Source organism: Yamadazyma tenuis, chromosome 4 (genome assembly GCF_029203305.1).
Source record: "Yamadazyma tenuis chromosome 4, complete sequence".
Taxonomy (NCBI): domain Eukaryota; kingdom Fungi; phylum Ascomycota; class Pichiomycetes; order Serinales; family Debaryomycetaceae; genus Yamadazyma; species Yamadazyma tenuis.
The window spans coordinates 1,097,206-1,114,634 of NC_089464.1; the positions used below are offsets into that span (position 1 = coordinate 1,097,206).

A 17,429-nucleotide genomic window follows, 5' to 3' on the forward strand; every position below is an offset into this window, starting at 1 on the left:
GCTGTAACCACTATTAGATAGGATGCTCATTATAAGAAGGCTTAAGATGGTTCAGGCGCAATTATTTGTTAAACGATGGTGGTAATGCACGGGCAATGTGTATTTTCACCAACAATACGTACAGAGATGTACGCCGCGATGTGGTGCACCATTATGGTCTCAGTCGGTTCGAAATCATCAATATCCTATCCGTTTGCAATGATTAGCAGTGAACCTAATGTAAGATTCTGCCCCTTGCAATGGGTTATATACACGCCTCGCAGCGAAGGAGTTGACATTGGTTGGAAACTCCTTTAAGGAGCCAGTGAGTGACAGGTGTCCACAAAGAGTGAAATCAGGTTGTGGTGTGTTTAGATGGATGGGTGTGGGGTGGTGGAAGTGTGTCGCTGGGTGTGTGGGTGACTGTGTCGGTGACTGTGTGATTTTGTGGGTGTTTGGGTCTAGTATTTTTGTGCGGTGATTATTTTGCAACCCGCATAGGCTGCAACTGGACATAGGAATTGTTGGAATAGTCGGAATACTTTGTTAAGCTGGACACCGATAATTATGGGGTAGAGGGCCGGGGCTGGAGATCATCATGAATAATAGAATTCAGGTGATGTTCAAATGGCACAGTGACGCATTGAGTTCTGGGTGAATAAGAGGTGGAAGTGTGGTGGTGTTTACTAACTGAATCCTATGAGCTTGTTGTGAATGGTTGAATGGTTGAATGGTAGTTGTAATGCTTGTAATTCTTGTAATGCTTGTAATGCTTGTAATCCTTCTGATTCCTGTTATCCCTGTAATTCCTGTTATCCCTGTTATCCCTGTCTATCCCGCTCGGCCCTGTCATCTACCTGTCGTAATACACTTCCCCATCCTTCTCATGAATATACTTCATTATCTATGTACAATCTACTTACATGACTACGTGGCTTCCTGGGCCTGCTTCACATCCGCCTCCACCACATCCCGAGTTATGGTCTCCACCTCAGGGAATATTTTCTCGTTGATAAACTCTTCAGCTACTTTTTTTCCATGGGTAAAATGAACCGCTCCAATCATCGCATACACCATCTGTGCACTCACCTTCATCTCTCCACTGGCCTCAAAGTTCAACCCCTGCGTGCTGTAACTGTTCCAGAACATCACTGAATTCAACTTGTTAAGTTTGGCAAAAACACCCAACGATAATCTACCAGCCAATTCTCTCGACATGGGCTGCCCCAAAACATCCAAGTTCTTGTTATTTATCGCCAACTCGTTGACACTCGAACTCTTGGACGGCTGTTCGATGACCAATTTGGCCAAATGCAAATTCAATATCTTTGATCCCATGGCACTCAACTTCTCGTTATATGGCTTGATACCATTGGCAAACGACTTATGAGTTATTACCTGCAACGCAAGCTCGTTGCCGATATGGAACTTGTCACTGAGAAAGTCCTGGATGTATTTGACGTTCTGGTGAACATCATTGTCGTATTTGTGCCCGTCGCTGGTGGTGAACACCTCGAGAGGGTCTTTTTTCAACCCACTTAATCTGGGACCCTTGTGCAAATATATGTTTCGGGATGCTTGTGAAGGTATGTGAGTAACCCTCGTCACCCTGCTGGCCATGACCCTGAAATTGTTCATAGTTGCCAGTGTGCTATTGAATGGTAAAGAAACCTCAAAAAAAAATTTTCATCAACTAGTCGCACCCAAACGGTCCTGCACTAAATCTATCTGTTTGTCTCATCTCATCTTCACATACTCATGGATATCTTTAGAGTATTATCAAGAGGTGCCAGCCTTAGGAAAAGCAAACAATATAGTGCAGACTTCTCATTGCCCACTCAAGGTGAGCTCTCCACCGAGACCCGCAAGGAGAAGACCTTACAGCACGAGATCGATAAAGAAACAGATTTCTTCCACACAAAGAGAAGTACCAACATTGAACCACAAGATCAACACCAACTCGCCACCGATGAACCTGCAAATGTTGTCACTGAGGTACCAGAAGTTCCTCCATTGCAAATATCCACTGAGGAGGACGCAGCTACCTTCCGGAAAATAAACAAGTCCAAAGTGTCTGGGAACGATATTCCGATGCCAATAGGATCTTTTGAAGATTTGATTTCCCGGTACGACATCAACAAGAAACTCCTCGATAATTTGCTCCGCTCCGAGTTCGTTGAACCCACGCCCATTCAGTGTGAATCTGTACCCGCCATCCTAAACGAACGGGATTTAATTGCATGTGCACCTACTGGATCCGGTAAGACCTTAGCATACTTGATACCTTTGTTGCAGAAGTTTACTGCGACGCCGCCGGTGAAGAACTCGGGCATCAAGTGTCTTATCATCTCACCTACTAATGAGTTAGCCACTCAGATTTTCCAGAACTTGGATATCTTGAGCAGAGGGTTCAACTTGAAGTTGGGAATATTGTCCAAGCAATTGGCCAACAAGTTGACTGAAAAATCCGTCAACAGCGACAAACATGACATTCTTGTGGCCACTCCTTTAAGGCTCATTGGCCTCATCAAGAGCGAGTCCATAAACTTGTCCAAAGTGCAAAACTTGGTGGTTGACGAAGCAGATAAGTTGTTTGAGCAGGGATTTCTCCAGCAAACCGATACGATTTTGGCGAGTTTAAACTCAAAAAACGTTCAGAAAACCATGTTTTCAGCAACCATCCCGTCTGGAGTCGAGGAAATTTGTCAGGCCATCATGATAGACCCATTGAGAGTGATTATTGGTCATAAAGAAGCTGCCAGCAACACCATTGACCAGAAACTCATTTTCACCGGAAACGAAGAGGGAAAGCTTTTGGCCATCAGACAGCTCATTCAAGACGGTGAGTTCAAACCGTCCATCATCATTTTCTTACAGTCCATCATCAGGGCCAAGTCGTTGTTCCATGAATTGTTATACGATAAGCTCAATGTGGATGTGATCCACGCAGAAAGAACCCCTAAACAGCGAGAAGAGGTGATAAAACGGTTCAAAAATGGAGATATCTGGGTTCTTATCACCACTGACGTGTTGGCCAGAGGTGTGGACTTCAAAGGGGTCAACTTGGTGATAAACTACGATGTTCCGCAGAGCGCACAAGCGTATGTGCATCGAATTGGAAGAACCGGAAGAGGAGGGAAACAGGGAAAAGCCATCACGTTCTTCACCAAAGAAGACAACAAGCTCGTGAAGCCCATCATAAACGTGATGAAGCAATCGGGATGTGAAAGTGGATATTCAGAGTGGATGGAGAACATAGACAAGCTTACCAAGAAAGACAAGCAGTTGTTGAAAAAAAATCAGATCACCAGAAAGGGAATCAGTACGGTTCCCAAAGTAGTGAGCCACAAGCGTAAGCAGAAGCAGCAGATGATCGAGGCATCAAAAAGAAGAAAGCATATGGAAACCGAGGAAGCTGCTTCAGAGTAGTGTGTATTTTAATAAATATCAATAACTGTTTATTCTAGGAATATATGGATACATGCGATGGTAAAGTACAATTAGTGGTGGCCACCAACAGAAGGGTAACCGAAAAGGCTTCTTCTGCCAATAACTTCACCAACCGAAAAGAAGGCCAATAACTGAGTTCCGTAAACGGCGGCCTTGACGGCACATTCCCGGGTGGGCTTGAAGTTGGCAGCTTTCTGAAAAAACTCTTTTTGCAAAGCTGGAGTTTGGACAAACTTCAATGCGTTGTTGTAAACCTGTTGGAATTGAGCGGTGCTTGGAGGTGCCAAAGCTTCTTTCTGGTAGACGATTTTTCCCACCTCAGCACCGACCTTGCCCCAGTAGACGGCTTGGTTAGCCAAATAGGTGGACTTGGCGACAGCGTTGTTGACAATTCCAGTAGCTTTAGATACAATAGCAGACATGTTTGACAGACGGGAAGATAAGTTGATTCGAAAAGTTTTCAGGTTTTGTAAATGTTCGCACAAGTCGCGAGCCAATCAAACTGTTTGGGTCTTGACTGCCTAATTAGGCAAGTGGCTCACTGTATCGCATTACCTATATAACTACAACTGAACCCCAAACCGATCTGGCCATACAACTGGAGCAACTAAGCTCCATCCGTACAATGCAAAGCAAACCCACGAGCTAATGATTTTGACCCAACTCGAAAAATATGTTCTTCCGACGGGAATAAAGTCTCCCACTTCGTCCTGCTTAACATTAATGGTCAACAAAGTAGCCACATACTGCGTGGCCAAGAAGAAGATCACGTGGAACAACGCATAGTTGTATTTGACACTATTGCGCTCCTCATCGGCGGCCGTTCCCTCGTCGTCGTACAAACTCAACTGATTCAAGGCACTTTCAGGCAAAGAACCTTCATCCACTGCCTGTTTAATTGCCTGGTACCGCATTTCGTTACGGCCGCTGGGTTGGGAACTGATGAGGCCTGAGGCCATCTCCGTGCTTTCCTCATCGTCGAAAAATGCCGAATTGGCAGCTGCTCGCGTGGTGGTATAAGCCATGGCGATAAACGTGAAAAACGCTCCCAAGACAATACTGGCGGTACGGGTTCCACGAGACCGCACCAACGGGTTGCAGTTCATGTCGTCGGGCTCGGACGCCACTGCACTCATCACGAGGTATGTGCAGTAGAACACAACCATGGACGACTGGGCTAATCCCGCGTGAGGGTTGGATTCTTGCACGGTTTGGTTAATTGATAAGCCGGAGATCACGATTGCAAAAAGCATGTTGAGCGTGATGGCCGTGATGTTCATCGAGCACCCTTTGTTGGCGAAAAATCCGTACATCAAGACGGTTACCACGATACTGGAAACGTACATAAGCAAAGTACCTCCGATAAGAAGCTTTTTCCAGAACCCAGCGTTATATTCGCCATCACCCGTCAACTCCTCCAACTCGATCTTCTCCAAGCATGTCTCGGCCCATGCATGGGCAAAGTCGACAAGCAAAACCAACCCTATCCCAATAAATATGGTGGAAAATATGATGGCAATGTGATTACCGTAAAACACAAAGAACCCATCAGGGATCAACAAGAAATTGACCAAGATGAGCACCACATACAACAACAGTTTTAACTTCCACCAGCCGTTCTGGATGGCCGCCCGCGGGTTGGTGGTGGACTTGACGTTTATCAACAACCCGGCTAATAGCAAATGGAGAGCCCCTAACGCCAAGTTGATTCTGTGCACAGAAGCAAAGCTGATACATTGCCCACCCTCGGCCCCACAGTTATTGTTGATGAATCCGAACGAGGCCTTCTCGAGTTTGTGCACCACGTATGGTGATAATGCTATCCATGATAGAAGGGAGTTGAATAGTAATAAAAATGCATAGGTTATTCTCGTGAGAATAGACGACTGGAACGTCCCGCCAATCGACGTACAGAAGGCGGAACAGGCAGCGGCACCGAAACATGACGCAGCCGATGAAACCAACGTCGACGTGCCGGCAAGAGGAATTGAAACCAATGCTCCCATGTAATAAGTTGTAGTTTACAAAGGGTTATCGCGCAGATGATCAGCTGGTTCGCGGAATATACAGTCACGTGATTAGGTGAGTGGGTGTTAAATGTATACTTCATATGCTAAATGCTACTCAAACTCTTTGAGGGCCTGTTTCCTTCTCTTGTCCATGCTGGTATTGACGCCAGCCTTCTTCCCCCGGCCACCCACTACCCAGTCCCAAACCGACTTGAATTTGGAATTGGTGTGTGCAATGGTAGACACATCTTGGGCACCATTCAACGAAGACAACCCAAAGAGCTTGGACTGGAGTTTGTGGACGTCTTCAAACATCAACTGTTCACTGTCATCGTCATCCAGGTCGCCTAGCAGAAAGCTTTTGGCATCGATGACATTATACTTGGCTAGTACGTTGAACACTATATTTGAAATGGCCTTCACCACTAGTGACACCGGAGCCGGGAAAAAAGTGTACAATGCAAACTGCTCGGTTCGGTCACCTCTGATGGGCACTGTCTCCAAATGAAGACTCGAGTTGGTGGATATGCTGGGGGTTTCTTTGGGCTCCGTCTTCTTGACCTTATAGTTCTTCTTGCTTGACCGTTTTCTCGTGAGCAGAAACGGAAGCAAGTAAGACTGTACTTCGTTGGAACCCTCTTTGAAGAACCGGAGGTACACCCAACTGATGATAAACCCGTTGATCGACAAATGGAACAGTATTCGAAATTCTTCACTCAAAAGCAGCAACATAAAGCTCGATACGATCAACAAAAACGGCAAGTACTTGATCTTAACCCTCACATTGCCCTTGAAGAAGAGTAAGTAATGAGAGGGGATTCTCTGCTTGATAGCCACAAAAAACCCCATTATCACTGCCATGGGTGTCACCACCACCGGAGGCACCTCATGCAACTGGCCCATCCACAGACACGTATAGAATAGCGTATACACCATCAAGTTGCCAATCAACACGTTACAGGCAATGAAGTAGGAATAGTCTTTGTGGCCCCAGATGTTCTCTAGGTACTTGCCCAAGTAGAAAATGGTGAAGAAGCTCATAGTCAAGCCCACAAAGTTCTCCTCGATCAAACTGCTGGTTACAAGCACCCAGGGTCTTGTGAGAACGGGGGACTTTGTCGGTATGAACGTCAACAATGGCACATATAGTTCATGTGGATGAGGCACCTCGCCAGTTTCTTCTGCAATGTTGTTAACCTCGTGGGCGGTTTTCTTGGACGACGAGACCATGAGCACAAAGTACGTGTAGTACTTCAAGAGGAAGTTTAGCACGGAGATGGCGCTCAATGCCACAAGAAGTATGCTGGTTATTTTGGGTACTTTCATTGTGGATGGATCATTCACGTTTAATGTTGTGAGAATTTAGTCGCGCTTTTGCTGAGAACATGAAAGGTGGTAGGATTGTATATGGTAGTGATAAGAGAACAAAGGGGGTAGTGGCAACTGGATATGTGTCTAGAGATACATACTAGTGGGGAATGAAGAATGAAAAAGTTTCTTTTGAATAGAATAAAAGGTGTCTAGGCGGCCTATGATAATCATGATTCCATGTACTCATCGAAGTGCGGTGGTTTGAATGTTGCTTATACTTGGACTACAATTTGTGTTATTGTTGTCAATGTAGTTCATATTAAACACAAGTATGATACCTATAATATTAAGGTCTCTGGAACTAATACCTGGGATTAAACGTCGCTGAAACTAAATTCAAGTCACCTGGAATATGAAGATCTCCAGGAAATTTCCTTTCCACCCTCATGTCAGCACACCTTTCAATATGCTCAACCATGGAATACAATAACGACTAGGAGCCCAAGGTTTCCCCTTTGAAGCGCCTTCGGCTTAGGAAGCGATTCATAAGCTCTCCTCTCACAGAGAATATGGGATTATTGATTGGGCTTCACTAATCTAAGAACTACTATTACATGTCAACTGTTTCAGATTCGCAGAATGACCAACTTGAAAGACCTGAAAGCCATTGTTGTCCTCATTTCTGTCAACTTTTCCTACTCGTACCATCGGTCCCCAAGAAGTACCACTTTGGGGGACATTTAAATGGTAAGACAATGCTGAGGCAAATGCTAAGAATACCGGCTGCAAAAGATAACGCCTGCTTATCAAAAACAGTTTGCCAAGCGTAATTCATCCAACACTGAGAATAGCTATGGGTATAATTTAGCAACCAATACTCCACCATCACATTCGGCTTTCTAGAGAGATAGAAAGTGAGCAACACTGAGTGAGATAACAGTCATGCGCTGACTCACTTACTTCGTCACCGGTACCAACAGGGGTATTGGATTGGTAATTGCAAGGGTTAGAAACAGAACTCTGAGTGCCCATTGAAAGCTTTTGGTAGACACAACTTAAACGTCTTATATGTCGATGCGGGTTATCCATATACCAAAATTGAGGCTTCCTTCAAGCAACTTCAACAATTGGCTCCCAATGGAGTTGATGTGTTCATTCACAAAGCTGTTTGTGCCAACAAAATAATCAAAAACTCGGTGACTGTATTGTTGCACCCAGGTTTAGTTAAAACCGACTGCCTGTAGTAGTAATTGAGTTTTTTTGGCCGGGAACTGTTCATTTCTCCTGCTGAATGTGTTGAGAAGTTCTTGAATGCTGTGAATGGTTTCAGTGCTACCGACTCTGAGAAGTTTTCAGGTACAAAGGTGAAGACATATCCTTTGTTTACTCATTTTATATTGTTTTAGTTATTTTGAATGTTGAAAACACCCTCTAATAAGGATGGTTTTGACATTTTTACGCAATTTTAAGGATGTCAGACAATGTGAAAGGACTGTCAAATAAAGGTTGGACTGTTAAGTATCCCCTCAAAATTCTATAGAGGAACTCAATTCCATACGACACAAAATAGAAACTATCCCATAAATAACTTTGAACCTCTCGTAATTCAATCACAGTCACTCCAATTATCTGTCAGCAAAACAACCCAAGAAACTGTAAATTTTGGACCATGCAAATTGTTGTAGTAAGGTTCCAGATGATTTACTTAAACTGGATGTGGTCCAGCTAACCGTGAGCTTTCATCCTCCACCACCAATTCAGACGCTAACGTACAATAAGACTCAATTATTATTTATTCAAATGTACACAAGAAAACAACCCTTCAATAGTTCTGTAAATAGATGAAGAGGCCGGCGAGCCAAAAGAAAAACAGAAGCACACAAAAAGTTAAGATCAAGCAGGGGCGGCCCTCCTTTGGAATATGGGCTTCGGCAAAGCTTTGGTACTGCAGATACTCAGGTGACACCTTCCCTGTAAAGGAGTACCAAGACATAATCTTTTGGCGGTCCTTTGATATTTCCACCCCCTTGGTAGTGGATGTCATGATTAATCGTTTCAAAAACATCTGGTAGTTCAAATTTGCATCCACATATGCAACAAGCAAGTCCCATCTTATGGGATCAAACTCACGTAGAATACGAAGGGTTTCTTGTTGTTCAGCTTCACTGATGTTTTCTAGACTATTTTCATATGCTTGTTGTAGCAAATCAAACAACTGTGGTCTTGATATTAGATGACGATAACGATTCATCGCCAAATCATGCAACCGCGCAAATGCAAAGTTATCTTCATATGGATCGACTGTTTGCATCTCCCATTCTTGCTGGTCAAGAAGCGGTTCTTTTACAGACATTGGTTAAAACAAAATCAATAGATTATCGCGATCCTCCTTCTGTCATTCTGTGCGACTGCAAACTCGTAGGTAGAACTATAAAATACCAACTACATTAAGCTCGTCTGTAGAGCACGAAATCCGCTTGCACCCCAACCTTGTTGTACAACCGCTGTGCTGTCTGGTTATCCTTATCGGTGGTCCAGAAGCAGCCGGGACAGTTAAGTCGATCGGCCTCACTAAACACGAATTCAAGTAGCTTTCTACCAGCACCTTTCTGGCGGTTCGAAGGACTGACGTACAAGTCACCGAGGTACATGTTCTCTTGTGTGAGCTTCGTACCCAAGTGGGTGAGGTATGTGGCAAACCCTATCAAATTACCATTTGAGTCTTGTGCGACGGCCGCGTATAATGGCACTCTAGGATCAAGAAACCGGGAAAAGGTGGTTTCGGTAGTCAGTGGCGAGACGCTGGCGAGCGACCCGGTGGTCTGGAGGTACGATTCGTCGGGGTCGCACCAGAGCTTCCACCACTCGTGTTTATCTTTGGGTGCAATGGGTCTTATGGATATCATGAGATAGGAAAGATATCGAAAGATATAAACTTGAAATAATACTTTGAGTTTGGGCGCGAAAAGATAAACAGAGACAAACCAAAGAGTCATTTCTGAGTCAGAATTAAACATACCTCCATAACTTAGTCAACAGCTGAGTCAGAATTAAAGATACCTCCAAACTTAGTCAACAAGTGAGTCAGACTGAACCTTCCTTTCTCATTTCAAAAGTTCGCACTAAACACCATGGCTCGACTCATAGGCCCTTGGCTCCCACGAGTCTGCCACCACCTCACACCCGTGCGCCACTACTCCATCGCCATCCCTCGTCGAAGGGCTACCTTCACAGAAGTTCTTCGCACCCCTACCACCAAGTCCCTCTTCCTCACCATTGTGTTTGGCTCCTGCGTCACTGAGGTCATAGCCCGAAGAAAACAATTAGACACTCTCCGAGACTCCCACCACGCCCGGATGATCATCTTGAACGACATTTTGGCAAGACTCCAACACGGAGAGCACATCGACCTCCAAAAGGAGCTCCGTCTCTTGAGCCAGGTGTCGGATGGAATGGATTTTGATGTTGATGAGAAGTTGAACCAACTCTTTCAGATGGTGGAAGAACCCACCAAACCCACGGCCAACAAGAGCGAGTTCTTGTAGGGTTCAAGAGAACTCGAGGTCTTTAGAGCGAGTTATCTAGGTTTCAAGAAGTTCTCGAGGTCACATATCAGTCTTAAACATTTATCATCACTATATAGTATTATACACCCATGGCCTTCCGAATGGTTCTCCGGTGACTATCACCAGTTTCAATCACCTTGCCCTCCTGGGCCAACCGCTTAATAGCATCAGTCAAGTCGGTATTTTCCACCCTCACCGACGACTTCTCATTGATCTTCACCGCCAACTCGTTGAACCTGATGGCATTATTATTGGCCTCAATGAGAGACAACACCTCATTATTCAAGTCCTCTTGCATTCTTCTCTGGGCCGAGGTGGTACCGGTTTGGATCATATCCATGTCGATACGCCCGGTGATGGGGTCGGTGGCATAGTCCTTAATGGCCGATTTGGTCAACCGTACCGCTTCCTTAACATCAATTAAGTCCACCGTCGACGATAACCTCATCTTTGCGTGTGCTTCCGATAACCGGATCATCGACTCCAACTGTCTGGTGGTAGCGGTGACCCGCTTCTCGGACGCCCTGCTGTCATCCCCCATTTTCCTCATCTCCACGTAGGCTCTGACCAACTCATTTTTACTTTCAGGTGTAATGACCGGATTGATGTTTTCTTTGGCCCACTGAATGTAAGTGGTCAAGAACTCCACCGACAACACGAAATAGTTGGTGACCTTATCAGGAACATCCTCCAAGTACATATCGGTCAAATGACGGGCTAATTGCCTATCAATTTTCTCATCCACCTTATCCAACATCAAGTATACTAAGTCAAACCTCGAGAGCAACGGAGGTGGTAAGTCGATGTTGGAGGTCACGGGTAAGTTGGGGTCGTAGCGAGAGTTGATGGGGTTGGCCGACGCCAAAATCGACGTCCGGGCATTTAAAGTGGTGATAATCCCAGCCTTAGCCACCGAAATCGTCTGTTGTTCCATCACCTCGTGCAACACCGACCGGGTAGAGTCGCTCATCTTGTCGAACTCATCAATACAACACACTCCTCCGTCCGACAACACCAACGCTCCACTTTCAAGCACAAGTTGCTTGGTATCAACGTCCCGAGTGATATAGGCTGTCAACCCCACGGCCGAAGAACCTTTACCCGACGTGTAGACTCCTCGAGGAGAGATACGGTGAACGTATTGCAACAACTGGGACTTGGACGTCGACGGGTCTCCACACAATAAGATATTGATGTCTCCTCTGTACCGGCCACCTTTCTTGAATGTCTTGTTGGCCCCACCAAAGAGCTGCAACAACACTCCCTTCTTGACGTCGTCCATTTCGTAGATGGACGGGGCCAATGACCGGGCCAACACCTCGTACAAGTCATCTCTCTGGCTGATTTCACGGATTTTCTCGATCTCATCGGCAGTGATTTTTCTTACCTGTTCCACCTCCTGCTCCTTATCGGTGGCTTCTTGTTGTAAGGTCGAAACATCGGCTCCCAATCGTTTCTTATCGATTTTCTTCACGTGAACCACGTCCAAATACGTCTTGTATAAGCTCTTGACAGCTCGCATACGGGGATTAGACCTCACGGGCAACGACCGGAAAATCCCACACACCTCGATTCTGTCACCAGCTCGGCAACTGTCGACCAAGTCATCATAAACACACAAGTTGATGGAGTGGGGGGTTTGTCCATCTGGAACTAAGTCGGGGGTTTCTTGTAATTTAATCACCTGCTTATCAGCAAACGAAGATCGGTTGTGGATGATGGACATCGAGTTCGACTGGCCACAAACTTCTCGTGGACACTTGGATGGCTCTGAGATCACTCCCCGATCGATTTCCACTGCGATTGTGTGGTCACAGGCATTACACTTGAAGAAGGCCACCTTCATATCGGGGATAATGGCAGTAGCTCTCAACACAAGACCTTTGACACTCACAAGTTTATCGATATCATTGGGGTTCAATTCCCGCATTCCTCGTTCCACCTGGTTGATGTTGTAAGGGCGAACCGTGTAGATGTTGGTTTCGATCTCGTCGACGCTGGTGGTAGCGGTGTTGTCAAATCCGTTGTCATCCATCACCAATGAGACCATACAGTCTTTGGTGGTTTGGTCCATGATGGGGATCACTTCTTGTGGGTAGTTCAACAACTGGTAGTAGAGCTTGCGGGATGCCGGGTACGCCAACAAGTTTTTGGCGTCCAAGTTCAAGTTGGTCAAGCCCAATTCTCTCATGTTGTTCAATTGTTGCACATAATAAAGTTCGTTATCTTCAAACACCACTTCGCCCTGGTCATGTAATCGTCTGTACTTCATTTTGAACGACATCAAGAAGTCCCGGAACGCGTTGGAGCAGTCCTGGATCGATACATTGGTTCCCCAAATCACTCGGACTGGTTCATCGTCGGCGCCCGTCAAGTTGTCAGAATTGGGGTTTGACGACGAGGGGTTGGGTGGCGGTTGTGTGGACTCTTGCGACCCGTGAGGAGAGTCCATGAACGCTCTTCTTCTCAAGGGCGATGAGGTGGTGTCCTGGATGTCACTTCTATTGTGTCTTCTGACGATTCTGTCGACCTCACTGGTCAACCTGTCAGTTCTGATATTTCTGCCAGAAGAGGGTCCCCGGTTGTTTTCGGAGTTGTGGTGAGCCGAGGACGACGAGTAGTGTAAGGGAGACGATATATCGCCGGCCCGGGTTCTCTGGCTGCTGCCAGGGGCGTTTCTACCTGGGTTATTGGCATCGGAGTGTAGTTGAGAAGACGATGAGTTGAAGAACAAGGGAGACGAGGGGACCACTTGGTGCTGGGTCTGCGACTGGGATTCAGTTTCCCGCAAGCTTGGATCTTCGGGGAGTTCATCCACGTTGTGAATTGGCGACGACATGGAGGAAAAAGAACAGGTTGAGTTAGAAAAAAGATGAGTATGTGAATTTGTACATTTATTTTCAGTGCGACGCGTCCATCAATTATATTTCCCAATGTGGTTTAATTAATATTGGTGGTAGGACTACCACTATCAGTGGGTGTATGGGTCAGAACTGGTAAATCCGTACCAATTGTATTGGCATTTTTCTGTTCTCCTAAGGAGGGGGAAATAGCACCGGGTCGCCTACGTCAAACCGCAAACACCAGCCTCCCGGATGTTTGAGTGGTTCTCCGTTTCTTGGTCTTTTCTCACTTCTGCTCTTCGCAATTCGCGCGCTTCTGTTTTGGTTTCCTGTAACAACATGAGCCAAAACAACATCCCAGAAGTGACTCTAAATGCCCGCACACAGCTCCTTCCGGTCGACAGCCGCAGGCTAAATACCTCCGACAGACCGCCACGCACAAAAATAAGTATCCGTCCACGGTCTTTGAGTCCTGAGAGAAGGCGTCCCACCAGCAGCGATACCATCGTATCACCGGTCAGACGAAGTGGATCCCCCGTCAGGAGGCAGCAGATCCTGGAAATCGAACACCAGCATGCCCAGACTTTCAAGCGCAAACACGAGGCGGTTGCGGTTTCGGCAGACAGAAAGAACGTGAAGTTCAACGAACATATCGAGTATTTTGATACCAACGCCAGTCCCCAGTCAAAAATCCCCAAACTCGACCCCAGTATGGAGGCATTGATACAAGAAGTGGGTGAAATCAAGCGAAATCAGAAGGATATCATGGACAAACTAGACATTCTCATCAGTCACATGAATAAGTAAGTGTTCATTAAAAGTCTATATTCTTGGAGGTTTGCTTTTCCGGAACGTGTCCTTCAGTGGATGGAGTGTTATTGGCGTCAGTGGCATCATCCTCGATGGGAATGCCCCATTCCTCGATCTCAAACCTTTTACGGCCGTTTTTAAAGGCGTATTCACCGTTGTGAATGGTCATTAATCCTCTTTCTGCCAACACCGGCAACTTCAAGATATTCACCAACCCGTGTTGAATTTTGCCCGGCTCGTTCTTGTATGCCCTTTCGATTAACTGGGACATCGCTTGGTTGAACGGCTGGAGGTGGATGACCGAGTCTACCAAGTTCTCCAAGGTGGTGATCAAATGCGAAGATCTGGGGTACAAGTCAACCGGAAGAGACACTGCCATCGATAAGTGGTTGGGATACTGCCGTAACAAGGACCTCAAGCTATGGAAAAACGGGATCATGAACGTAGACTGGGAGAGTGACGGCGGATATATAGAAGGAATTAATAAGTTGGGGATCACAAGTCTGATTGTTTTCGACGAGTAAGCTTTGATCTGCTGCTCAATGGTAGCAGAGATGGTGGAAACGAGCTTCTTATAGTCGGTAGACAACTGAATGAACGTCATTTCATTGGCACTGGGAACAGGCCGTAATCTCTCTGTGATGTCAAACTGGTGGTTGTAGTTCTCATTAACTTCACTCAAGTTTTCATCCTGGACCTTCTTATTCAACCCATATCTCCAAGCGATTTTCAAGTCTCTCTCTTGGGTGTTAGACGACTGGGACATGTTGGACACATTAATCTTGTTTTCCTCGCTCTTGATCAACGCTTTCTTCTTATCTTTGGAAGACCCTTTGTACATTCCAGGCAAGTCCTTGGCCCATTCATGAGATAATCCCACCACAATCACATGGGCGTTGGACTTTTTGGCCTCATCTACTCGGTTGTGAAGTATCCCTTGAGCAGCAAAGCATCGGAGCAAAATAGACCCGAAATCAGTGGTACCAGACTCTTCAATCAACAATGAGGCACCGAGTGGAAGACCCTGATGAGCCAAGATCTTGTCTAGATCCGCTGTTCCTGTCGATATAGTTGGCTGGGACGTGATTACCGAGGGCCTGATGCCGATATTTGAAAGCTCTGGCTCTGGAGATACGGTTTCATCGGACTTTTGTGGTCCTGGAGGTTTTGCCTTTTGGCTTCTACCTGGTAAAGGACCTCTGCCAGGAACAGTAGAGGGGATTCTGCCGGGGACGCCTGGGGTTGGTGTACGGCCGGGGATGGGCAGAGGGCCGCCTGCTCGTCCGGGGACCGCGGGTGTTCGCGGGGTCCCGTTTATCACTTCGCTTCTCTTTCTGAACGACATCGTTGCAAGTGATGAGATTGAATGCGAACTTGAAAATCAGGTATCTAATTGTGTAATGCGAAGGTGAATATGCTATATCTACTTAGGAAGAGGCGACTTCAAGCGGAGGAACTTTGTCCTGATCAACTAGCCGCCTCTTTATGATGCCGAGCAAGAGATCGCTTCGGTTGTACCAATTGTCCGTGAGTTCGAGGTCAAAGGAATAACGAATGTTGCTGAGAAGCACTTTAATATGGTCGTATTTCTCAAGTGCCAACCATTCTTTAATGGAAAGTAAGTACCAAGTGGACGACTTTCTGAACCTACCGGACCCGACGATGTACGGTACTCGTTTGGGGCGTATCTTGTATGGGTTATGGTAGAGACCCTCTTCCTCTGGAGGTTTTTCTTGCTCCTGATGATCGATTTGCACCATTGACTCCACCGAGATTTTACCAAAGACAAAGCCAAGACGTTCGTAGATGATGGCCTTGATCACTTGCAGGCTCTGGTTGGAAGCTATCAAATGTGCATCGAACTCCTGAACACATTTGACCAAGTACTTCTCAATGAGGTCGATCCACCACCAGTACATTTTGAAGGTGGAACACATGCACTGGAGAAGCTCCACTACCACCAACAATGTCCGGAGATTGTACGTCTTGAGATTGAGACGGGACTTGTACGTATACAGAAGGTTGTCAAGGTACGGTTCTATGATATCGTTTCGGATCCTTCTGAGGGTGTTTCTGTCGGGAGAAACCCCAAGATTATTGGCCAACTGGGTTTGCACTAGGAGCAAGGATATGATGCACATTTCCTGGGTGGACGCCACATAGATCCACGCCTTGTCGTTGTTGTAGTCCTTTTTGATGAGGTCGTAGACCGAGTAGCTGTACTTAAAGTCCTTGAGAATCAATGACCAATCTGCGAGTTTCCGAATCGACTGTTCAGGCGATGACTTGTGGTAGTAGTTTTCCTGGTAGTTGAACGACGAGGTATCGGCTTGGTGATCTGAGGCATTGTTGTTGTTGAAGAGCTTTCGGGAAGCCGAGAAAAAACGGTTGGTGATGGACCGCTTAGGAGCAAGAATCTGGTCATCCCACAACCGCACCTTTTTCTCCATATGTGGAATCAACTGCTGCGAGATGAACTGGTGTATCGACCCCCGAAGGCTTCTATCGACCAGTGTGGGAATCATAAAATGGTCGGGGGTGGAACCGAAAGAGATTCGCTGTAAGTCCTCGTCAATTGTCGAGTTTTGGTTCACAAGAATCTCCACTTGTGATGCACTCTTTTCCGGTTCCTGGAACACCACTGGGATAAACGTCACCGCCACAGACAACTTATTGTTGACGTCGGCCTCAAAAGCCGCGAGCTCACTGGCCCCCACCGCATTCTCGTCGTAAACCACGAACGCATGCACCAAAAGGTCGTTGATTTGGAAGAAGGGCGGGAAGCGATAGTTGCGGAACTCAACGATCCTGGCCCGCAAGTAGTCTACTGAATCGTTGGCATAGTCGATGACAAATATCTGAGAAATCGGGTGGTTGAATGTGTGGAACGCCACGATCGAGTTGGACGTGATGACCTTGTTGAAGAATGCGAGGTACAAGTCGTCATTGGCATCGAACGGGAGTTCCTTGAGAAGCCGTTCAAGGGACGATATACTGAATAGTTGCTGGAGGGATGACGAGTGGTCAGAGGATGATGACGATGCGATGGACAACAAGTCTTGCAACGGGAAGTCGAAGCGGACGGGGAAACTGGGGTAGTTTTTGGTGATGAGCTGGTTGTTCGTGATTTTGAACAGCTGGTTGGGGATGGGGTATTGTACGTTATTTCCATAGGGTTTGAGAATCGATAGCACCGACGTATCGGCGGCGTTGACGACCGACTGGAGGAAGGCGTCGGCGGCGGGCGACAGGTGTACCGACACGAGTGGCGAGTACATGTGGTGAAGGAGGCATTGTCGAGATACATAGGGATCTAGTCCCATGGGATACAGAGACATGTCAAAGGATCCGATTCTGATGGCGCGCACTGCAAGAAGGTTAGGTGGTATTGCAGGTTAATGCGACTGATTTCAGGTTGGGCGATTGATTGCAGGTTACTGCCCTAACTCGCACTCCCTGGT

At 46.5% G+C, this 17,429-nt stretch overlaps 8 protein-coding genes across 8 annotated transcripts; 1 reads left to right on the top strand and 7 right to left on the bottom strand. All coding sequences in view use genetic code 12, as the record gives it.

Annotated features, from left to right (window-relative positions):
- Positions 1–1,737: 1,737 nt before the first annotated feature.
- ROK1 (RNA-dependent ATPase rok1) lies at positions 1,738–3,408 on the top strand (the record flags this gene model as incomplete). The annotated part of the gene is made up of 2 exons (XM_066158112.1): positions 1,738–2,614; positions 2,654–3,408. 2 exons carry the CDS (start codon positions 1,738–1,740, stop codon positions 3,406–3,408), a joined length of 1,632 nt encoding a protein of 543 aa, XP_066014209.1.
- A 71-nt stretch (positions 3,409–3,479) lies between these two features.
- On the bottom strand, positions 3,480–3,851 carry ATP20 (ATP synthase subunit G atp20; the record flags this gene model as incomplete). The annotated part of the gene is made up of 1 exon (XM_066158113.1): positions 3,480–3,851. One exon carries the CDS (start codon positions 3,849–3,851, stop codon positions 3,480–3,482), a length of 372 nt encoding a protein of 123 aa, XP_066014210.1.
- Positions 3,852–3,992: 141 nt separating this feature from the next.
- Positions 3,993–5,435, bottom strand: TMS1 (Membrane protein tms1; the record flags this gene model as incomplete). Its single annotated transcript, XM_006684622.2, has 1 exon — positions 3,993–5,435. One exon carries the CDS (start codon positions 5,433–5,435, stop codon positions 3,993–3,995), a length of 1,443 nt encoding a protein of 480 aa, XP_006684685.1.
- Positions 5,436–5,549: 114 nt separating this feature from the next.
- On the bottom strand, positions 5,550–9,102 carry PSN45_003588 (uncharacterized protein; the record flags this gene model as incomplete). Its single annotated transcript, XM_006684149.2, has 2 exons — positions 5,550–6,741; positions 8,621–9,102. The coding sequence occupies 2 exons, from the start codon at positions 9,100–9,102 to the stop codon at positions 5,550–5,552; spliced, it is 1,674 nt and encodes a 557-aa protein (XP_006684212.2).
- A 94-nt stretch (positions 9,103–9,196) lies between these two features.
- HPA3_1 (D-amino-acid N-acetyltransferase) lies at positions 9,197–9,655 on the bottom strand (the record flags this gene model as incomplete). Its single annotated transcript, XM_006684619.2, has 1 exon — positions 9,197–9,655. The coding sequence occupies one exon, from the start codon at positions 9,653–9,655 to the stop codon at positions 9,197–9,199; it is 459 nt and encodes a 152-aa protein (XP_006684682.1).
- A 739-nt stretch (positions 9,656–10,394) lies between these two features.
- On the bottom strand, positions 10,395–13,154 carry CDC54 (MCM DNA helicase complex subunit; the record flags this gene model as incomplete). The annotated part of the gene is made up of 1 exon (XM_006684147.2): positions 10,395–13,154. The coding sequence occupies one exon, from the start codon at positions 13,152–13,154 to the stop codon at positions 10,395–10,397; it is 2,760 nt and encodes a 919-aa protein (XP_006684210.1).
- An 818-nt stretch (positions 13,155–13,972) lies between these two features.
- Positions 13,973–15,313, bottom strand: ELP4 (Elongator subunit elp4; the record flags this gene model as incomplete). Its single annotated transcript, XM_006684146.1, has 1 exon — positions 13,973–15,313. The coding sequence occupies one exon, from the start codon at positions 15,311–15,313 to the stop codon at positions 13,973–13,975; it is 1,341 nt and encodes a 446-aa protein (XP_006684209.1).
- Positions 15,314–15,395: 82 nt separating this feature from the next.
- Positions 15,396–17,246, bottom strand: PSN45_003592 (uncharacterized protein; the record flags this gene model as incomplete). Its single annotated transcript, XM_006684145.2, has 1 exon — positions 15,396–17,246. One exon carries the CDS (start codon positions 17,244–17,246, stop codon positions 15,396–15,398), a length of 1,851 nt encoding a protein of 616 aa, XP_006684208.2.
- Between the last annotated feature and the right edge of the window lie 183 nt (positions 17,247–17,429).